Source organism: Salvelinus namaycush, chromosome 19 (genome assembly GCF_016432855.1).
Source record: "Salvelinus namaycush isolate Seneca chromosome 19, SaNama_1.0, whole genome shotgun sequence".
In the NCBI taxonomy this organism is placed as follows: domain Eukaryota; kingdom Metazoa; phylum Chordata; class Actinopteri; order Salmoniformes; family Salmonidae; genus Salvelinus; species Salvelinus namaycush.
Genome location: NC_052325.1, coordinates 32,574,817 through 32,595,442, shown reverse-complemented (window position 1 = coordinate 32,595,442; position 20,626 = coordinate 32,574,817). Strand labels below are relative to the sequence as shown.

At 48.3% G+C, this 20,626-nt stretch overlaps 1 protein-coding gene across 1 annotated transcript in view; it reads right to left on the bottom strand.

Annotated features, from left to right (window-relative positions):
• Nucleotides 1-20,626, bottom strand: part of dgkh (diacylglycerol kinase, eta) — a 79,102-nt gene that overhangs the window by 37,306 nt on the left and 21,170 nt on the right. Inside the window, exons 3-4 of the mRNA XM_039014858.1 lie at nt 17,171-17,251; nt 5,891-5,995 (exon numbers count right to left, since the gene is read on the bottom strand). Coding sequence (XP_038870786.1) covers nt 5,891-5,995; nt 17,171-17,251 — 186 coding nt within the window. The remainder of the gene's footprint in view (nt 1-5,890; nt 5,996-17,170; nt 17,252-20,626) is intronic.

Below are 20,626 nucleotides of genomic sequence, written 5' to 3'. Positions count from 1 at the left end.
AGTGTACACTGTACAATGTTTTTGCACAGCTCAGTTCTCTTTGGGGTGAGCAAAACAGAGCCTATACACAAGCATTTTACACAAGCATTTGCAAACATTTAATTTGACATTCTTTAACTATACTTTATACAATCATTTCATACTTTTACAATGTAGATTAGAAGAAAGCTTTAACCATATTTCAATAAACAAAATCTTTATCTAAAGGGATAGTGTGACATTTTGGCAACTACTTGATAGCAGCTTTGTAAGACTAGAAATGGTCAACCTCTAGAGTAGTTAGAAGGATTTTTCCTTGCTTTTGAGAGGAGCTAGCTAGTTGTTCCTGGAGACAATCATTTAGCAATGGCTCAGAAACTACATTCAAACTGCACACAGAGATATTATCTGACTCTGGGTAACTAGGAAAAGCACTTCATTACCAAAATGTCCCATTATCTATTTAACATAAGCTTTTGGATTCATACCACACAGACAAACATACCATCTATCCTTCCCGCCCTATTAGAATTGTAACCGGTGGTTCCAACATGGGAGTATAGTTTTCTGAATCTGTAGCTCTACTCTATTGCTCTGGGGTGCTACTGCATTGCAGAGGAGAGGAGAGGGGGCAGAGATGGAAACGATCTTATATCATCTTTCATTCCCAAATCAAAGGCATTAATATGCAGTGCTGGCACTCTACCGTATATTCTTTATCTACCTGGAGACAAGCATTGCAGTCAACCACTATCAACAGTAATATGTTTCTTGTCACGGCAAAACATTTCTAAAGGATCATTTCTAGACGGCAATGCTGTTATAATCATCTTGATGTTTGTTAAATTGATATTTTACAATGATTGTTTTTAAGCATGAATATCAAAGAGCCACTCTTATTGTTCTGTTGTAATAACATGAATTGGTTCGTTAGAGAGGATACGGCTGTTGTGTGTTTTTCACGGGAAAAAACACATGAATTTGACATGTGATCACGTTTCATGTAATCTCATGTGAGCACGTGATTTTATGTGAAGTTAATGTGATAACATGTGTCAACATGTAAAAGCAACATGTACTAATATGAAACTGCATATGTGAAAACATCATATGTGAAAATATGTGAAACAAATGTGACAAGATGGAGATGAAGAAGTTTCAACATGTGGAACCATGAAACTACAGGTGACATTTGAACGTTTTTCACATGTAAAACCGCAAATTCGATTTTCACATGTGAAGGTTTTTCACGTGAAGGTTTTCACATGTGAAACTGCACATTTCACATGTGAAACTACACATTTTAATACAGGTGAACATATGGTTTCACGTGAACAACTAACTGACCTCACGTCTCTTGTTTTCACACGTGGATATTTCAGCTCCACATGTGAAAATGTGATATCACAAAAGTGTGATTGCACATGTGAAAATGTGATATCACAAAAGTGTGATTGCACATGTGAAAATGCACATTTCACAAGTGTTTATTTGTCAGGAAAGTAATTAAATGGTATGGAGGTTTAAGGTAAGTGGTACGCTGTTCAGATAAAATAGTGTAAACATCTCTAATCAATACAATTATATTTGACATGGTCACTTAGTGCTGAATTTTCAATATGACCCCACCTGGGATTTGAGCTCTCAACCAACCTGGATTTGGGGTACACTGATTTTTCTGCTGCGCCACAAAGTGCTCTACAGATTCATTACCTATACATTACCATTCATTACCATTACCTATTCATTACCTATACATATTTGCTCTTAGGTTAATCTGACTATTCTATCATCATTGATGACTTATTTCAGAAATGTGAGGGTTTCCTGTGTAGTTGTCTAATGTTTGTGGGGTATACAGTGCATTCGGAAAGTATTCAGCCCCTTTGACGTTTTCCACATTTTGTTTTACGTTACAGCCTTATTCTAAAATGGATTAAATAGTTTTCTTACCTTATCAATCTGAACACAACACCCCATAATGACAAAGCAAAAATAGGTTTTCAGATATTTTAGCAAAATGATTAACAATTTAAAAAAATAAACAATAGAAAAATATCACATTTACATAAGTATTCAGACCCTTTACAGTACTTTGTTGAAGCACCTTTGGCAGCAATTACAGCATCGAGTCTTCTTGGGTATGACGCGTCAAGCTTGGCACACCTGTATTTGGGGAGTTTCTCCCATTCTTCTCTGCAGATCCTCTCAAGCTCTGTCAGGTTGGATGGGGAGCGTTGCTGCACAGCTATTTTCAGGTCTCTCCAGAGATGTTTGATCGGGTTCAAGTCCGGGCTCTGGCTGAGCCTCTCAAGGACATTCAGAGACTTGTCCCGAAGCCCCTCCTGCATTGTCTTGGCTGTGTGCTTCGGGTCGTTGTCCTGTTGGAAGGTGAACCTTTGCTCCAGTCTGAGGTCCAGAGCGCTCTGGAGCAGGCTTTCATCAAGGATCTCTCTGTACTTTGCTACGTTCATCTTTCCCTCGATCCTGACTAGTCTCCCAGTCTCTGCCGCTGAAAAACATCCCCACAGCATGATGCTTGCACCACCATGCTTCATCGTAACGATGGTGCCAGGTTTCCTCCAGATGTGACGCTTGGCATTCAGGCCAAAGAGTTCAATCTTTGTTTCATCAGACCAGAGAATTGTGTTTCTCATTGTCTGAGAGTCTTTTAGGTGCCTGTAGGCAAACACCAAGCGGGCCGTCATGTGCCTTTTACTGAAGAGTGGCTTCCGTCTGGCCACTCTACCATAAAGGCCTGATTGGTGGAGTGCTGCAGAGATGGCTGTCCTTCTGGAAGGTTCTCCCATCTCCACAGAGGAACTCTGGAGTTCTGTCAGTGACCATCGGGTTCTTAGTCACCTCCCTGACCAAGGCCCTTCTCCCCCGATTGCTCAGTTTGGCCGGGCAGCCAGCTCTAGGAAGAATCTTGGTGGTGCCAAACATCTTCCATTTAAAAATTATGGAGGCCACTGTGTTTTTGGGGACCCTCAATGCTACAGAAATGTTTTGGTACCCTTCCCCAGATCTGTGCCTCGACACAATCCTGTCTCGGAGCTCTACGGACAATTCTTTCAACCTCATAACTTGGTTTTTGCTTTGACATGCACTGTCAACTGTGGGACCTTATATAGACAGGTGTGTGCCTCTCCAAATCATGTCCAATCAATTTAATCTAAATCAAGTTGTAGAAACATCTCAAGGATGATCAATGGAAACAGGATGCACCTGAGCTCAATTTCGAGTCTCATTGCAAAGGGTCTGAATACTTATATAAATAAGGTATAATTTTTTTTATTTGCAAAAATTGTATCATTTGTCATTATGGTGTATTGTGTGTAGATTGATGAGAGAAAAAATGTATTTAAAACAATTTTAGAATAAGGCTGTAACGTATCAGAATGTGGAAAAAGTCAAGGGGTCTGAATACTTTCCGAATGCACCGTGTTAATGTTACTCCTGAATCACTGTGATTAATATAATGGCTTTTCTTGAGTGTATTTTTAACAAAGCTGAGATTTACTTTGAAGTCCAAAGTGTAGGAATAAAGGTGAAATGTGTTATTGACACAGACATGGTGGCGTAGCAGGAATATTGGAATGCCGTAAACCAACAGGTTATGACTTCAAATCGCAGGTGAGGACATGTTGAATAATAATTACTATATAAATAAACATAAACAATGTAATCTGGTACACACATATATATATATATATATATATATATATATATATACACACACAAGAGAATGTGGACACCCCTTCCAATTAGTGGATTTGGCTATTTCAGCCACAACCGTTGCTGACAGGTGTATAAAATCAAGCACACCGCCATGCAATCTCCATAGACAAACATTAGCAGTAGAATGGCCTTACTGAAGAGTGACTTTCAACGTGGCACCGTCATAGGATGCCACCTTTTCAACAAGTCAGTTCGTCAAATTTCTGCCCTGATAGAGCTGCCCCGGTCAACTGTAAATCATGTTATTGTGAAGTGGAAATGTTTAGGAGCAACAACGGCTCAGCCACGAAGTGGTAAGCCACATAAGCTCACAGAATGGGATTGCTGAGTGCTGAAGGCACATAGTGTGTAAAAACCGCCTGTCCTCGTTTGCAACACTCACTCCCGAGTGAAGCAACGTCAGCACAATAACTGTTCGCCGGGCGCTTCATGAAATGAGTTTCCATGGCCGAGGAGCCGCACACAAGCCTAAGATGACCATGCGCAATGTCAAGCATTGGCTGGAGTGGTGTAAAGCTCTCCGCAATTGGACTCTGCAGCAGTGGAAACGTGTTCTCTGCAGTGATGAATCACGCTTCACTATCTGGCAGCCCGACGGACGAATCTGGGTTTGGCAGATGTCAGGAGAATGCTACCTGCCCCAATGCATAGTTCCAACTGTAAAGTTTGGTGAAGGAGGACTAATGGTCTGGGGCTGTTTTTCATGGTTCGGGCTAGGTCCCTTAGTTACAGTGAAGGGAAATCTTAACGCTACAGCATACAATGACATTCTAGACGATTCTGTGCTTCCAACTTTGTGGCAACAGTTTGGGGAAGGCCCTTTCCTGTTTCAGCATGACAAGGCCCCCGTGCACAAAGTTGGTTTCATGGTTTGTCACCATTTCATGGTTTGTTGAGATCGGTGTGGAAGAACTTGACTGGCCTGCACAGTGCCCTGACCTCAACCCCATCGAACAACTTTGACATGAATTGGAATGGCGATTGCGAGCCAGGTCTAATTGCCCATTATCAGTGCCCGACCTCACTAATGGTCTTGTGGCTGAATGGAAGCAAGTCCCCGAAGCAATGTTCAAACATCTAGTGGAAAGCCTTCCTAGAAGAGTGGAGGCTGCAGCAAAGGGTGGACCAACTCCATATTAATGCCCATGATTTTGGAATGAGATGTTCGATCGAGCAGGTGTCCACATACTTTTGGTCATTTAGTGTATGTCAAAGTGTGTCAAATATGTAAATTGTAAACCCTATAATTGTGGAAGGTGTCGGGGACATCCAAATGACACATTTTTGTTTGCAGGGCATCACCTGTGAAATCTCATGTGAAATATAGCCATATGTGAAACAACATTTTGAAACATCATCACGTGTGAAGTGTTCCAAAGCCACATGGTTTCAGATGTGAAAGGTTATGTGACCACGTGAAAATCCACATGTGAAACTTCATGTTAAATATCATCACGTGAAGTGTTCTAAAAACCACATGGTTTCACATGACTTCACATGATTGCAAAACATGTAGAAATTTAACATGTGAAATCACGTGTTTTTTCTGTAAGGGAAGACACACAGAGAGTAAGGAGAGAGGAGACAGACACTAGCTGGTAAAAACCTGTTAAGCCTGCCTGTATATACAACACTGTTTGTGTGCGTGTGCGTGTGCGTGTGCGTGTGCGTGTGCGTGCGTGTGCATGTGTGTATGCCTCCTGTGAGCTGGGCAGCCACGACCACCCTTAGTGGGTGAAATAGATGTTCCAGTCCACAGCACGCTACAGAGCACGGGACCGACTGAGTACACTACCCTGCACTATGCTGCACTACCCTGTGCTACCCTGTGCTACCCTGCACTACACTACCCTGCCACTCACACACATCTCCAAAATAAACAATAGAAACATAGCAATATTACAACAATATATAACGACAAAATAACTGCTATCTAAACAGCAGAAACTGACATCATCATAAGCCTCCACAGTAAACCAATGCTCAGATCAAAGATCTATTGTTTTCTGCAACACCCTGCATACCACCTCTCTCCTTCCCATTCCATCTCCTCTCCTTTTCCCAATTATCTGCTTCCCCCTCTCTCCATGCCTCCCCTCTTATTCTCTCCCGCTCTCACACAGGCAGTGGATCTGTTGCTATAGAGAACAGGGAATGGATCGGGTCTTACCTCGTAATGCTCTCTGGACTGGACGGACTTCAGCGAGCTGATCCAGTCCTCCATCTCTTTCCTGTTCTCCGCACAGAGGATGAGCCTGCGGAATGGAGTGATCACCTGGATGGATAGATGGATGGATGGATGGATAGATGGATAGAGAGATGGAGAGACAAGGATGATGAGTGTACGGACGTCTCCTCTGCCTAGCCTCTGAGCCGGCGGGAGATCCGCTCTCCGTCTTTAAGAGGGGAGTGAGGACAAGCCCCCTCCCTCGCTTTCTCTCCCTCTTTCTCTTAGGCGCTCACGATCTGCCTCGCTCTCGTTCTTTTTCCCCGCAACATTTCCTTGCGCTAGCTTGCCCTGTCTCTCTCTCTTTCTCAGCCCCCTCAAACATGTCCTCACTCTTTCCCTTATCACTTATCCCCCCTCCCTTCTCTCTCTCTCTGTCTGCCCGCTCACACTCCCTCTGTTTTGAGTCTGAGGCGAGGTGACAGGCGGAGTGCCTTGGTAAAGGCCGAGAGCCCATCGCCCCCTCCTCCTCCTCTCTTTCCCTCTCTCTCCAGGCTGAGGGAGGGAGGGAGGGAGAGGCTCCCAGTAGACAGACAGACAGACAGACAGACATTACAGACACAACCCTTTCAACATTCATCACTTATTCATCACTCGGTCTTATCTTCTATCGCTTCTCTATCTCTCCCTCCTCTCTTCTTTTCTCCCTCTGCCTTATTTCTTTCTCTTCTCTCTCTCGGCCTTCTCTATATCCTCTCCTATCTTTTATCCCTAACCATTTTCTCTCCTCTTTCTATCCCCCTCTTCCTCTCGCTGTTGTCCTTTTAGGTAGCGATAGAGGGGGTGTTAACACGGCTGACAAGGATTCAGTGCTGGGAGACTCGAGGCAGGGGGTCCACACAGCAACACGCAGCAACACACACAAACACTTTCTAATAAAGATGACCGTAACACACACGCACACACAAACACTGCAACAAAAAACCTCCAACACAAAAAAAGTGCCACACAACACACTAAAACGCCTTCTAACAAAGCGCACATGCATACACCCACAAATGCACGCATACACCAATTTAGATCTATTTGTATATTTTCACCTGATAATTACCCAGTCTCTGTCACAGTGCCCACCCACACTCATCCCTCCCTCCCTGTGCTATCCATCCCTCCTTCCCTGTGCTATCCATCCCTCCCTCCCTGCATCTCAGCAGCTGTGTCCAGGTCTGTCTGCCCTGTGGACCAGCAGCATCTGAGGCTCTGAGCCCATTACCAGGAGTGGAAACATAGCCGTTAGATCACACACACACACACACACCATTGTACTAGAGCAGTATTTTCTGCAAGAAATCTACAGTAACTATAATGCATGATGACATGTAAAAGAATAAGACTGATGCCATTTGTCAGCCATATTGTCTTCTCCATTAGGAGACATGGACAGTTACAGCTTCACGGGTTCAGTGCAGATCCAACTGCTTTTCCCTGCGATGTGACTGTTGCCGTTGTGCGTTGTAATGGTGTTGTTGTGGATGAATAAATCATGTTGTGATAAAAGAACGGATGTGTCCACAGACAGACAAACAGCTCCACACGGCGGCTCTCTGTCTGTCTGACGGATAAAAGAAACACCTGTGTACGTCACACACTAACCTCACTGACCACTCTGTGTGTGTTGCGGTGTGTGTGGGTGTGTGTGTGTGTGTTTGCGTGTGTGTGTGTCTTGTTAGATATAGCTGGCTAATTAGACCAAGCAGAACAAGCCTTCCCGCCTTTGGGACAACGCCTCCCATTGTTAGAGTGGAGACAAGACCATCTCGTCATTATATACAGTATCTCTGGTAACAACTAGAGGTGAACTAATCTGCTGATTTATTCTTGTGGGTTTTTCGTTGCATGCAAGTTTGCTTTAACACGCGGGGTGCATGTTATCTCCCGTTAGTTGCACTTTAAGAAATCCGGTGGTAATGTGTAGCACTGCGCTACGTTCTGCCTGTTCCCTGCAATCGACCCCTTCTTTCTCTAGGATTAGAGTGACCTGATGCTGCAGGGTTACATAGAGAGAGAGTGTGTGTGTGCGCGCGTGTGTGCTTGTAGGGGATGAAGGATGGTTGCCTAGGGAAACTGGAGTGTGTTTCTATAAATAGCACTGGAAACTCTTGAGGGAGAGAAGTTCCCTGATGAGCCACCTCAGGCTTAGGTCAAAGGGCAGATGAGGAGTGTTGAGGTGTGAGTGTGTGAGTGTGTGTGTGTGTGTGTGTGTGTGTGTGTGTGTGTGTGTGTGTGTGTGTGTGTGTGTGTGTGTGTGTGTGTGTGTGTGTGTGTGTGTGTGTGTGTGTGTGTGATTTATAATCATATCAATTAATTTTCCATGTTTGATTGGTAATCATTTCAAAAACAATAATTGTTCACCTTCTAGAGCAGACTCTTCATAACCCCACAGTCATCTCGAATCACGAGGATCCCACTATGAGTCTACAGCTACCCGTTATCTAGAAAAGCACATCAAGATTGGGTTTTCATTGCTTGAACACATTAACAAGAGTCATACAGAAGCTAACCTAACATGCAGCTTCTATAATGGGCTGGAATACAAGGGTATCATCTATCTAAATGAGGGTTCAATTGCCTGGAGTTGAGATCATAGCATTAGAGCCATCAAGATTTGATCATCTAAATTGAATAGCAAGGCATTACAATATTCTATTCACTAACAAGCAGAGAAGAATTACCACTTGCAGAAAGGTACATGACAGGACCAGACACACACACGCAGACTCACACACACACACACACACACACAGACACACACACACACATGCAGACTCACACACAGGCGCGCAGACTCACACACACGCGCGCAGACTCACACACACGCGCGCAGACTCTCACACACGCGCGCAGACTCTCACACACACACACGCGCAGACTCTCACACACACGCGCAGACTCACACACACACACGCGCAGACTCACACACACACGCGCGCAGACTCACACACACGCGCAGACTCACACACACACGCAGACTCACACAAACACACGCGCAGACTCACACAAACACACGCGCAGACTCACACAAACACACGTGCAGACTCACACAAACACACGCGCAGACTCACACAAACACACGCGCAGACTCACACAAACACACGCGCAGACTCACACACGCGCGCAGACTCACAAACGCGCGCAGACTCACAAACGCGCACAGACTCACACAAACACACGCGCAGACTCACACAAACACACGCGCACAGACTCACACACGCGCGCAGACTCACACAAACACACGCGCAGACTCACACAAACACACGCGCAGACTCACACAAACACACGCGCAGACTCACACAAACACACGCGCAGACTCACACAAACACACGCGCAGACTCACACAAACACACGCGCAGACTCACACAAACACACGCGCAGACTCACACAAACACACGCTCAGACTCACACAAACACACGCGCAGACTCACACAAACGCGCACAGACTCACACAAACACATGCGCAGACTCACACAAACACACGCGCACAGACTCACACACACGCACACGCACATACTCACACACAAGCAGACTCACACGGTTATTGTGCATGTGCAGACGTTTTGATTCATGACTAATATATATTTTTTCATGAATAGAAACCTATTACTACATACAATCAAAAATCTACATCAGCAGCTAACAATCAGAAAATTGAGAAAATACACAATATAGCCAATACACACAATGTCTATTTCCACGCCACATAAAGGGTTAAATTCGAGGACATTAAAGCCCCTACGAAACAATAATCCTTTATCTGAGCCTAGTATCCATGCAGAATCCGTAGCAAGCACCCTCATATGTACCGCAAGGTGCTTCCCCCAGATACATCTCATCTTATATTCACAGCAGCCCCCCACACTACATACACACACACTACCCGCATACACAAACACATACACACAAGCGCACGCAAGCAGCACGTACACACACACACACACACACCTCAGTAACCAAATCGTTTCAACACATCTTAAATTCAGAGGACCATGCTGCTGCCCCCCCCCCCCCCCCCACACACACACACAGAGAGAGAAAGAGAGAAGGACACAGACACGAAGGACATCAATAATACAAAGGCTAACATACAACCTGTATGCGTTCTATCACGCCATGCACTGAACAGTATCTGTCCCACTCCCTCTAGCACGCTGTCCCACTCCCTCTAGCACGCTGTCCCACTCCCTCTAGCACGCTGTCCCACTCCCTCTAGCACGCTGTCCCACTCCCTCTAGCACGCTGTCCCACTCCCTCTAGCACGCTGTCCCACTCCCTCTATCACGCTGTCCCACTCCCTCTAGCACGCTGTCCCACTCCCTCTAGCACGCTGTCCCACTCCCTCTAGCACGCTGTCCCACTCCCTCTATCACGCTGTCCCACTCCCTCTAGCACGCTGTCCCACTCCCTCTATCACGCTGTCCCACTCCCTCTAGCACGCTGTCCCACTCCCTCTAGCACGCTGTCCCACTCCCTCTATCACGCTGTCCCACTCCCTCTAGCACGCTGTCCCACTCCCTCTAGCACGCTGTCCCACTCCCTCTAGCACGCTGTCCCACTCCCTCTAGCACGCTGTCCCACTCCCTCTATCACGCTGTCCCACTCCCTCTAGCACGCTGTCCCACTCCCTCTAGCACGCTGTCCCACTCCCTCTATCACACTCCCTCTATCACGCTGTCCCACTCCCTCTATCACGCTGTCCCACTCCCTCTAGCACGCTGTCCCACTCCTCTATCACGCTGTCCCACTCCCTCTATCACACTCCCTATATCACGCTGTCCCACTCCCTCTATCACGCTGTCCCACTCCCTCTATCACGCTGTCCCACCCCCTCTATCACGCTGTCCCACTCCCTCTATCACGCTGTCCCACTCCCTCTATCACGCTGTCCCACTCCCTCTATCACGCTGTCCCACTCCCTCTATCACGCTGTCCCACTCCCTCTATCACGCTGTCCCACTCCCTCTATCACGCTGTCCCACTCCTCTATCACGCTGTCCCACTCCCTCTATCACACTCCCTATATCACGCTGTCCCACTCCCTCTATCACGCTGTCCCACTCCCTCTATCACGCTGTCCCACCCCCTCTACCACGCTGTCCCACTCCCTCTATCACGCTGTCCCACTCCCTCTATCACGCTGTCCCACTCCCTCTATCACGCTGTCCCACTCACTCTATCACGCTGTCCCACTCCCTCTATCACGCTGTCCCACTCCCTCTATCCCCCCCCCCCCCCCCCCCCACACACACACACACAGAGAGAGAAAGAGAGAAGGACACAGACACGAAGGACATCAATAATACAAAGGCTAACATACAACCTGTATGCGTTCTATCACGCCATGCACTGAACAGTATCTGTCCCACTCCCTCTAGCACGCTGTCCCACTCCCTCTAGCACGCTGTCCCACTCCCTCTAGCACGCTGTCCCACTCCCTCTATCACGCTGTCCCACTCCCTCTAGCACGCTGTCCCACTCCCTCTAGCACGCTGTCCCACTCCCTCTATCACACTCCCTCTATCACGCTGTCCCACTCCCTCTATCACGCTGTCCCACTCCCTCTAGCACGCTGTCCCACTCCCTCTAGCACGCTGTCCCACTCCCTCTAGCACGCTGTCCCACTCCCTCTATCACGCTGTCCCACTCCCTCTAGCACGCTGTCCCACTCCCTCTAGCACGCTGTCCCACTCCCTCTAGCACGCTGTCCCACTCCCTCTAGCACGCTGTCCCACTCCCTCTAGCACGCTGTCCCACTCCCTCTAGCACGCTGTCCCACTCCCTCTATCACGCTGTCCCACTCCCTCTAGCACGCTGTCCCACTCCCTCTAGCACGCTGTCCCACTCCCTCTAGCACGCTGTCCCACTCCCTCTAGCACGCTGTCCCACTCCCTCTAGCACGCTGTCCCACTCCCTCTATCACACTCCCTCTATCACGCTGTCCCACTCCCTCTATCACGCTGTCCCACTCCCTCTATCACGCTGTCCCACTCCTCTATCACGCTGTCCCACTCCCTCTATCACACTCCCTATATCACGCTGTCCCACTCCCTCTATCACGCTGTCCCACTCCCTCTATCACGCTGTCCCACTCCCTCTATCACGCTGTCCCACCCCCTCTATCACGCTGTCCCACTCCCTCTATCACGCTGTCCCACTCCCTTTATCACGCTGTCCCACTCCCTCTATCACGCTGTCCCACTCCCTCTATCACGCTGTCCCACTCCCTCTATCACGCTGTCCCACTCCCTCTATCCCCCCCCCCCCCCCCCCACACACACACACACAGAGAGAGAAAGAGAGAAGGACACAGACACGAAGGACATCAATAATACAAAGGCTAACATACAACCTGTATGCGTTCTATCACGCCATGCACTGAACAGTATCTGTCCCACTCCCTCTAGCACGCTGTCCCACTCCCTCTAGCACGCTGTCCCACTCCCTCTATCACGCTGTCCCACTCCCTCTAGCACGCTGTCCCACTCCCTCTAGCACGCTGTCCCACTCCCTCTAGCACGCTGTCCCACTCCCTCTAGCACGCTGTCCCACTCCCTCTAGCACGCTGTCCCACTCCCTCTAGCACGCTGTCCCACTCCCTCTAGCACGCTGTCCCACTCCCTCTAGCACGCTGTCCCACTCCCTCTAGCACGCTGTCCCACTCCCTCTAGCACGCTGTCCCACTCCCTCTATCACACTCCCTCTATCACGCTGTCCCACTCCCTCTATCACGCTGTCCCACTCCCTCTAGCACGCTGTCCCACTCCCTCTAGCACGCTGTCCCACTCCCTCTAGCACGCTGTCCCACTCCCTCTATCACGCTGTCCTACTCCCTCTAGCACGCTGTCCCACTCCCTCTAGCACGCTGTCCCACTCCCTCTATCACGCTGTCCCACTCCCTCTAGCACGCTGTCCCACTCCCTCTAGCACGCTGTCCCACTCCCTCTAGCACGCTGTCCCACTCCCTCTATCACGCTGTCCCACTCCCTCTAGCACGCTGTCCCACTCCCTCTAGCACGCTGTCCCACTCCCTCTAGCACGCTGTCCCACTCCCTCTAGCACGCTGTCCCACTCCCTCTAGCACGCTGTCCCACTCCCTCTAGCACGCTGTCCCACTCCCTCTATCACACTCCCTCTATCACGCTGTCCCACTCCCTCTATCACGCTGTCCCACTCCCTCTATCACGCTGTCCCACTCCTCTATCACGCTGTCCCACTCCCTCTATCACACTCCCTATATCACGCTGTCCCACTCCCTCTATCACGCTGTCCCACTCCCTCTATCACGCTGTCCCACTCCCTCTATCACGCTGTCCCACTCCCTCTATCACGCTGTCCCACTCCCTCTATCACGCTGTCCCACTCCCTCTATCACGCTGTCCCACTCCCTCTATCACGCTGTCCCACTCCCTCTATCACGCTGTCCCACTCCCTCTATCACGCTGTCCCACTCCGTCTATCACGCTGTCCCACTCCCTCTATCACACTCCCTCTATCACGCTGTCCCACTCCCTATATCACGCTGTCCCACTCCCTCTATCACGCTGTCCCACTCCCTATATCACGCTGTCTCATCCCCTATATCACGCTGTCTCATCCCCTATATCACGCTGTCCCATCCCCTATATCATGCTGTCCCACTCCCTATATAATGCTGTCTCATCCCCTATATCACGCTGTCCCATCCCCTATATCATGCTGTTCCACTCCCTATATAATGCTGTCTCATCCCCTATATCACGCTGTCCCATCCGCTATATCACGCTGTCCCATCCCCTATATAATGCTGTCCCATCCCCTATATCATGCTGTCCCATCCCCAGCACAAACCAACCTGCACAGACCACAACAGCATCTTTCAACACAGACACACAGACAGAGACATAGAGACAGATGAACTGCAGTATTCATTAACACTAACTGTGTCTGAAAGCCATCCTGCAATGCACTTACCCCCACTCCCACTCTCACTCTTTCTGAAGGAGAGTGTGTGCGGTCGTGCTGAATGGTGAAGCCTGGTCTCCCCCTCTCGGTGTGTGTGTGTGTGTGTGTGTGTGCGTGTCTCCCTCACTGCAGCAGATCCTCAGCCGCTTGAGGAACAAACAGCGCACTACACACGCACACTGTCACATGGAGCAGCACTCTCTCTCACTCTCTCGCACCCACAGACACACCCACACACAGAGGTGAAGAGCCCTCCTATAATAAATGCACCCCAGGGGTTCAGCATTGCACATTCCCCAAAGGGGAAGAGAGCAGAGAATACCCTGTCCCAAAACACATCCTAAATAACCTGACCCAAAACGCACCCCTGAATAACCTAACCCAAAACACATCCCTAAATAGTGACCAACCCCCCCGCCCCCAAATAGCCTGACCCAAAACACACCCCTGAATAACCTGACCCAAAATGCACCCTTGAAATAACTGACCCAAAACACATCCCTGAAGAGTGACCAACCCCCCCACCCCACCCCCGAACAGTCTGATCAAAAACACACCCCTGAAGAGTGATCAAAACACATCCCTGTCCTTGGTGTTTAAAGGTCTGCACATGTAAATGGACTGGAGATAGTGGAATGTGTTTGGTTAGAGAGAGTTAGAAAAACTTCTGTGCTATTAAATCTCTCTTCCTTTCTCACTCTCTTACTCTCCCTTTTCATTTCGCTCTTTCTCTCTGTCCCTTGTTTTTCCTCTCTCTGCTGTCCCCATCTCTCCTTCCCTCTCCCGCTTTCTTTTTCTCTCCATCCATCCCCCTGTCCTTTGCAGCTTTCTTTCACTCTCTAACCCTCCCTCTCTTTCCATCCCTTTCTCCCCTCCCAATCCCTCTCTCCCCTCCCAATCCCTCTCTCCCCTCCCAATCCCTCTCTCCCCTCCCAATCCCTTTCTCCCCTCCCAATCCCTCTCTCCCCTCCCAATCCCTCTCTCCCCTCCCAATCCCTTTCTCCCCTCCCAATCCCTCTCTCCCCTCCCAATCCCTCTCTCCCCTCCCAATCCCTCTCTCCCCTCCCAATCCCTCTCTCCCCTCCCATTAGAATCCCTCTCTCTCCTCCCAATCCCTTTCTCCCCTCCCAATCCCTCTCTCCCCTCCCAATCCCTCTCTCCCCTCCCAATCCCTTTCTCCCCTCCGAATCCCTTTCTCCCCTCCCATTAGAATCCCTCTCTCTCCTCCCATTAGAATCCCTCTCTCTCCTCCCATTAGAATCCCTCTCTCTCCTCCCATTAGAATCCCTTTCTCTCCTCCCATTAGAATCCCTCTCTCTCCTCCCGTTAGAATCCCTCTCTCTCCTCCCATTAGAATCCCTCTCTCTCCTCCCAATCCCTCTCTCCCCTCCCAATCCCTCTCTCCCCTCCAATCCCTCTCTCCCCTCCCAATCCCTCTCTCCCCTCCCAATCCTTCTCTCCCCTCCCAATCCCTCTCTCCCCTCCCAATCCCTCTCTCCCCTCCCAATCCTTCTCTCCCCTCCCAATCCCTCTCTCCCCTCCCAATCCCTCTCTCCCCTCCCAATCCCTCTCTCCCCTCCCAATCCCCCAATCCCTCTCTCTGATGTGGTTTGTCTCTACAGTCATTCTGAGGGTTGTGCTGACCTCTCTATAAGCTGCACCCCACTCCAGTGACTCATAGCAAACATTAGATATCATGTGCATTCCCCTGCACTGCACGTGCCCAACACACACACACACAAGTTTTCATGCAGGCAGACACGCAAACACACACACATACACACAAATATACAAGCCTGCAAGGGGGTAGTTAACTAAACTCAATTCCATGGTGAAGGAAGTTTCTGATGAGCTCCACCAACGGAGTGGAGCAGAAACCAGGCTTTGTGAAATTCAGCGCCAACTACAATGATTATCCCAAGGTCAATACTTTTAAAAAATGCTATTATGAAACGCTTACCTTCTTTGTTTTCTGAAATCCATACTTTTTAACAAAACTTTTGTCAAGAACAACCACCGACCGTTTCCTCGTCTTTTGTTGCTCTAAGATGGCTCTAAAATGTACATTACCCTACGTAATCTGAGATTCAATTGACACAGTTACCATTTTATAGCAACAGAAACCAGGAAACAGTCGTGGTTGTATTTGGCAAACGTTTTATATGGATTTCAGCAAACAAAGAAAGGCACACAACTACAGAGGACAAACATAGGTACAAGGTAAGTGTTTAACTATTTAGATTTTTAGAAGTATCGACCTTGAGCGAATCGATGTATTCGGAGCTCGTCACTGCTTGACCACTTGGGGAAGATCTTCAAAAATGGATTTCGTCATGGGGTCAAGTAAGCAGGCAGACACGCAAACACACACACAAACCAATATGCCAGCAGTCAAGTCATCCCAAACATGCTCAGCGAAGCACTAAAGGCGATGCTAAAAATAGCTCTGTGTTCTCCTCTGAACTCTCTCTCTTACTCCTCTCCTCACTCTCTCCTCCTTCTCCTTTCTTTTTATAGCAACGGCAGGGGAGAGGGCGGACATTTATAGAAAGACATGCCCTCACTCACTCCTTTGAGCTTGTGCACACGTGTGTGTGTGAGTGAGTGAGTGTGAGAGAACATTAATAGAAAAACAAGAACACACTCACTGTTCCCTGTCAGATTGCATCCCAGATGACAAGATGTTTTCTTACATCTCACACACACACCACATTGAAGCAATCATCATCAACATAAGACTTTGGTGGCCTTAGCATAGCACATTGATCTGCAGCGCAACCTAATGTTGAAGATAAAGAGAACTAAACTGCCTGTTGATGTCTAGCCACTGTGTGTGTGTGTCGGCACACACACGCGCACACACACACACACACACACACACACACACACACACACACACACACACACACACACACACACACACACACACACACACACACACACACACACACACACACACACACACACACACACACACACACACACACACACACACACACACACACACACACACACACACACACACTGGCTAGACATCAACAGGCAGTTTAGACACTGTTGCTACTATTATTATAATATTTATCCTGCTGCCTAGTCACTTTTACCCCTGCCTACATGTACCTACCTACTACCACTGTATCACTGCACATTGATATGATATTGGCAGTGACCTTGTATGTAGTGTACATTCTCATGTTTTTTTACACCTGTTGTATCCTGTACATGCGACAAATAAACAAAAGTTTGATTTGATTGTGTGTGTGTGCGTGCATTCATGTAGAATCTCACCGTGAAGCTGTTGTTGACATTCTTAGTGCTGGACTCAGCCACACTGGCATCTGATAGGTCCACCTCGTCAAATATCAGAGACTGTAGGAGAGAAGAAAGATGAGAGGAGAGAGGAGAGGAAGAAGATGAGGAAGAGGCGAGAGGAGAAGAGAGCAGAGGAAGAAGAGACGGGGAAAAGGAGAGGAAATGATAAAGGAGAGGAGGAAGAAGAGAGAGGAGAAGAGAGGATAGGTGGAAGAAGAGAAGAGAAGAGAAGAGGAGAGGAGGAAGACCAAACAGAACACCAGATTGAGTACTCGGAGTATGATAAAACACACAAAATGCTGATACACAAAACATCTCTTATCTTAACCCTTGACTACTATGAAGGCAGATCTATGGGAGCATTATCTTAAATATTGACTTCAGGGCTGGGGTCAATCTTAATTGACCTAGACCAAAAAAGAAAAGCCATTTTGAAATCATAATGGGACAAATACTGACTTGAGAGTTGTGCACACAACAATTTCCCTATAGATCATAACGCATGATTTACATAAATCTGAGTTAAAAGCACTTAAACATCCAATGTTTAGATTCAATCCCTAATGAATAGAAATTAAACTGACCACAACCCTGAATCTTAGGCTGTGTTTACACAGGCAGCCGAATTCTAATATTTTTTGCAATAATTGGGCAACAGATCAGAACTGGGATGACATCATGCAGTATCATATACTTACTCTGTATGAAGAGCTATAAGCATTATACATGATCACATGTTCTATCAGGGCTAGGTAACCTTCCTACTAGGTGTGCAGGGTTTTTGCTCCAGCCCTGCTTTAACACCTCTGATTCAGCTAATCAGCTGCTCGTCAGGAACTTGATAAGTTTTATCTGGGGTGTTGGCGCAGGGCTGGATCAAAAGCTTGCACACCCAGTACAGCAGTCCAGGAGGAAGGTTGGCCACTCCTGTGTTATATGAACTGCTATAAGCATTATGCATTATTCTATATGAAGGAGCTATAATGAGCCTTATGTCTATTGCAATAGTAATAAGAAGCAGGCCAAAGCGACATGCTAATGATGATCTTGATTAATTCAACAACTAACTATAGACCTGATGACGTAGATTGAAGAATAGCGGTTGTTTATCCCACCTCTGGCACAGACTCAAACACACGGCTACTACTGAGTGAGACACACACACACACACACACACACACACACACACACACACACACACACACACACACACACACACACACACACACACACACACACACACACACACACACACACACACACACACACACACGATGAATGAGAGCAGATTATCCCAAGTCAATGTTGGAACAGCCCCATTCAGTCAGTCAGCAGAGAGCAGACGAGCCAGGACCTGCTAATAGGAACATGATATCCAAACACACAACCTGCCGGATGATGACATCACTACTGCCTGCCCTGCCGCTGAGCTCTTAAAGGGCTGGAGGCCAACTACAGTGCAGCTGCCGCTGTTATAGTAGAGGAATGCCCCTAGTGTGTGTGTGTGTGTGTGTGTGTGTGTGTGTGTGTGTGTGTGTGTGTGTGTGTGTGTGTGTGTGTGTGTGTGTGTGTGTGTGTGTGTGTGTGTGTGTGTGTGTGTGTGTGTGTGTTCGTCCTTAAAGGCTGCAGCCGTCAGAGAAATGCCCTGTTTATGACACTCTCCAGGGATGGTTTAAGAGCAGGATGGGGACACTAGCCAGAGTATGTGTGTGTGTGGGCGGTGGGGGTCTGAGAGCTTGTGTGTGGCATGCCAACATAAACATTTCCCCCTCTTCAAGCACTTTTGGCTGTCATGACATGGCTGGTATCACGTGTATGTGTGTGAGTCTGTTTGTGAGGTCTCAGCAATGACAAACACACACACATGCATGCACACTCAAGCACACACACACACATCATCCTTATGAACTAACACACAGAAGGATCATTCACTATCGAGCCATGTGACAACTGTCAGTGGATATACATTACTCAGAGACGGTGTAGACTAAGGCCCTGTTCAAATACTTAGACACCCTTCTTTCCTCCCCCTTTAATCTAGTCATGAATCTGTATGTGATTGGATAAGTAAAAGGAAGGTTGGATTTCGAACGTATTGGAACAGGGTCCTGGTAAAGGTGAGTATGGATGTTCAATGTTTCTCTCGCTATCTGGCCTCCTCATGAAAGCTTTGTGTAGCAATGGCGTGACATTAACGCATTCTGACTCCTAGTCCCAATTTAATCCCTAAACTTTAGGACTGAATGCCAAGGACAGAGAGAAGAGGGTAGAGTCGAGAGTCAACTCAGGCCAAAACACTGTCCATTAGCTAGCAAGCTAGTTGTTCCATATAGAAAGTTCTGGGCATATAGAAAGAGATGCTTGTCAAGGTAGTCTCTGTGGTTGCATTGTGATGATGAAACAAAGCACCTGGCTGCACAGTGCCCTCTAGCAGGCCGGCAGACAGAGGGCCAGACATGTAGAGGATGGACAGGACAGAGTGGAGGTGGTCTGGACAGAGTGGAGGTGATCTGGACAGAGTGGAGGTGATCTGGACAGAGTGGAGGTGATCTGGACAGAGTGGAGGTGATCTGGACAGAGTGGAGATGGTCTGGACAGAGTGGAGGTGGTCAGGACAGAGTGGAGGTGGTCTGGACAGAGTGGAGGTGGTCAGGACAGAGTGGAGGTGGTCTGGACAGAGTGGAGGTGGTCTGGACAGAGTGGAGGTGGTCAGGACAGAGTGGAGGTGATCTGGACAGAGTGGAGGTGGTCTGGACAGAGTGGAGGTGGTCTGGACAGAGTGGAGGTGGTCAGGACAGAGTGGAGGTGGTCTGGACAGAGTGGAGGTGGTCTGGACAGAGTGGAGGTGGTCAGGACAGAGTGGAGGTGATCTGGACAGAGTGGAGGTGGTCTGGACAGAGTGGAGGTGGTCTGGACAGAGTGGAGGTGGTCAGGACAGAGTGGAGGTGGTCTGGACAGAGTGGAGGTGATCTGGACAGAGTGGAGGTGGTCAGGACAGAGTGGAGGTGGTCTGGACAGAGTGGAGGTGGTCAGGACAGAATGGAGATGGTCTGGACAGAGTGGAGGTGGTCAGGACAGAGTGGAGGTGGTCAGGACAGAGTGGAGGTGGTCTGGACAGAGTGGAGGTGGACAGGACAGCGGAAGTGAGGTGTGTTTCTCCCACAAGACAGGAGCAAAACTCCTAACTTGCATCTCAATGACCTCAGATGGCTTCCTCTCCTGTTCTAATCTCCTGGGTCATGATCATTAACAGAAGAAAACGAACAGAACCAGGGAACGGCTACCTGGACTTGTCCAGTAAGAAACGCACATTTTTCATGTTGCGTGCCCTAATAATTACCACCCTGATCTACAACAGTCCTGGTCCTGGATGGGAATCAGATTTTAGTGCTGCGCTTGAACAAAAGCCTGCACACCTGACTGCAGCTCCCC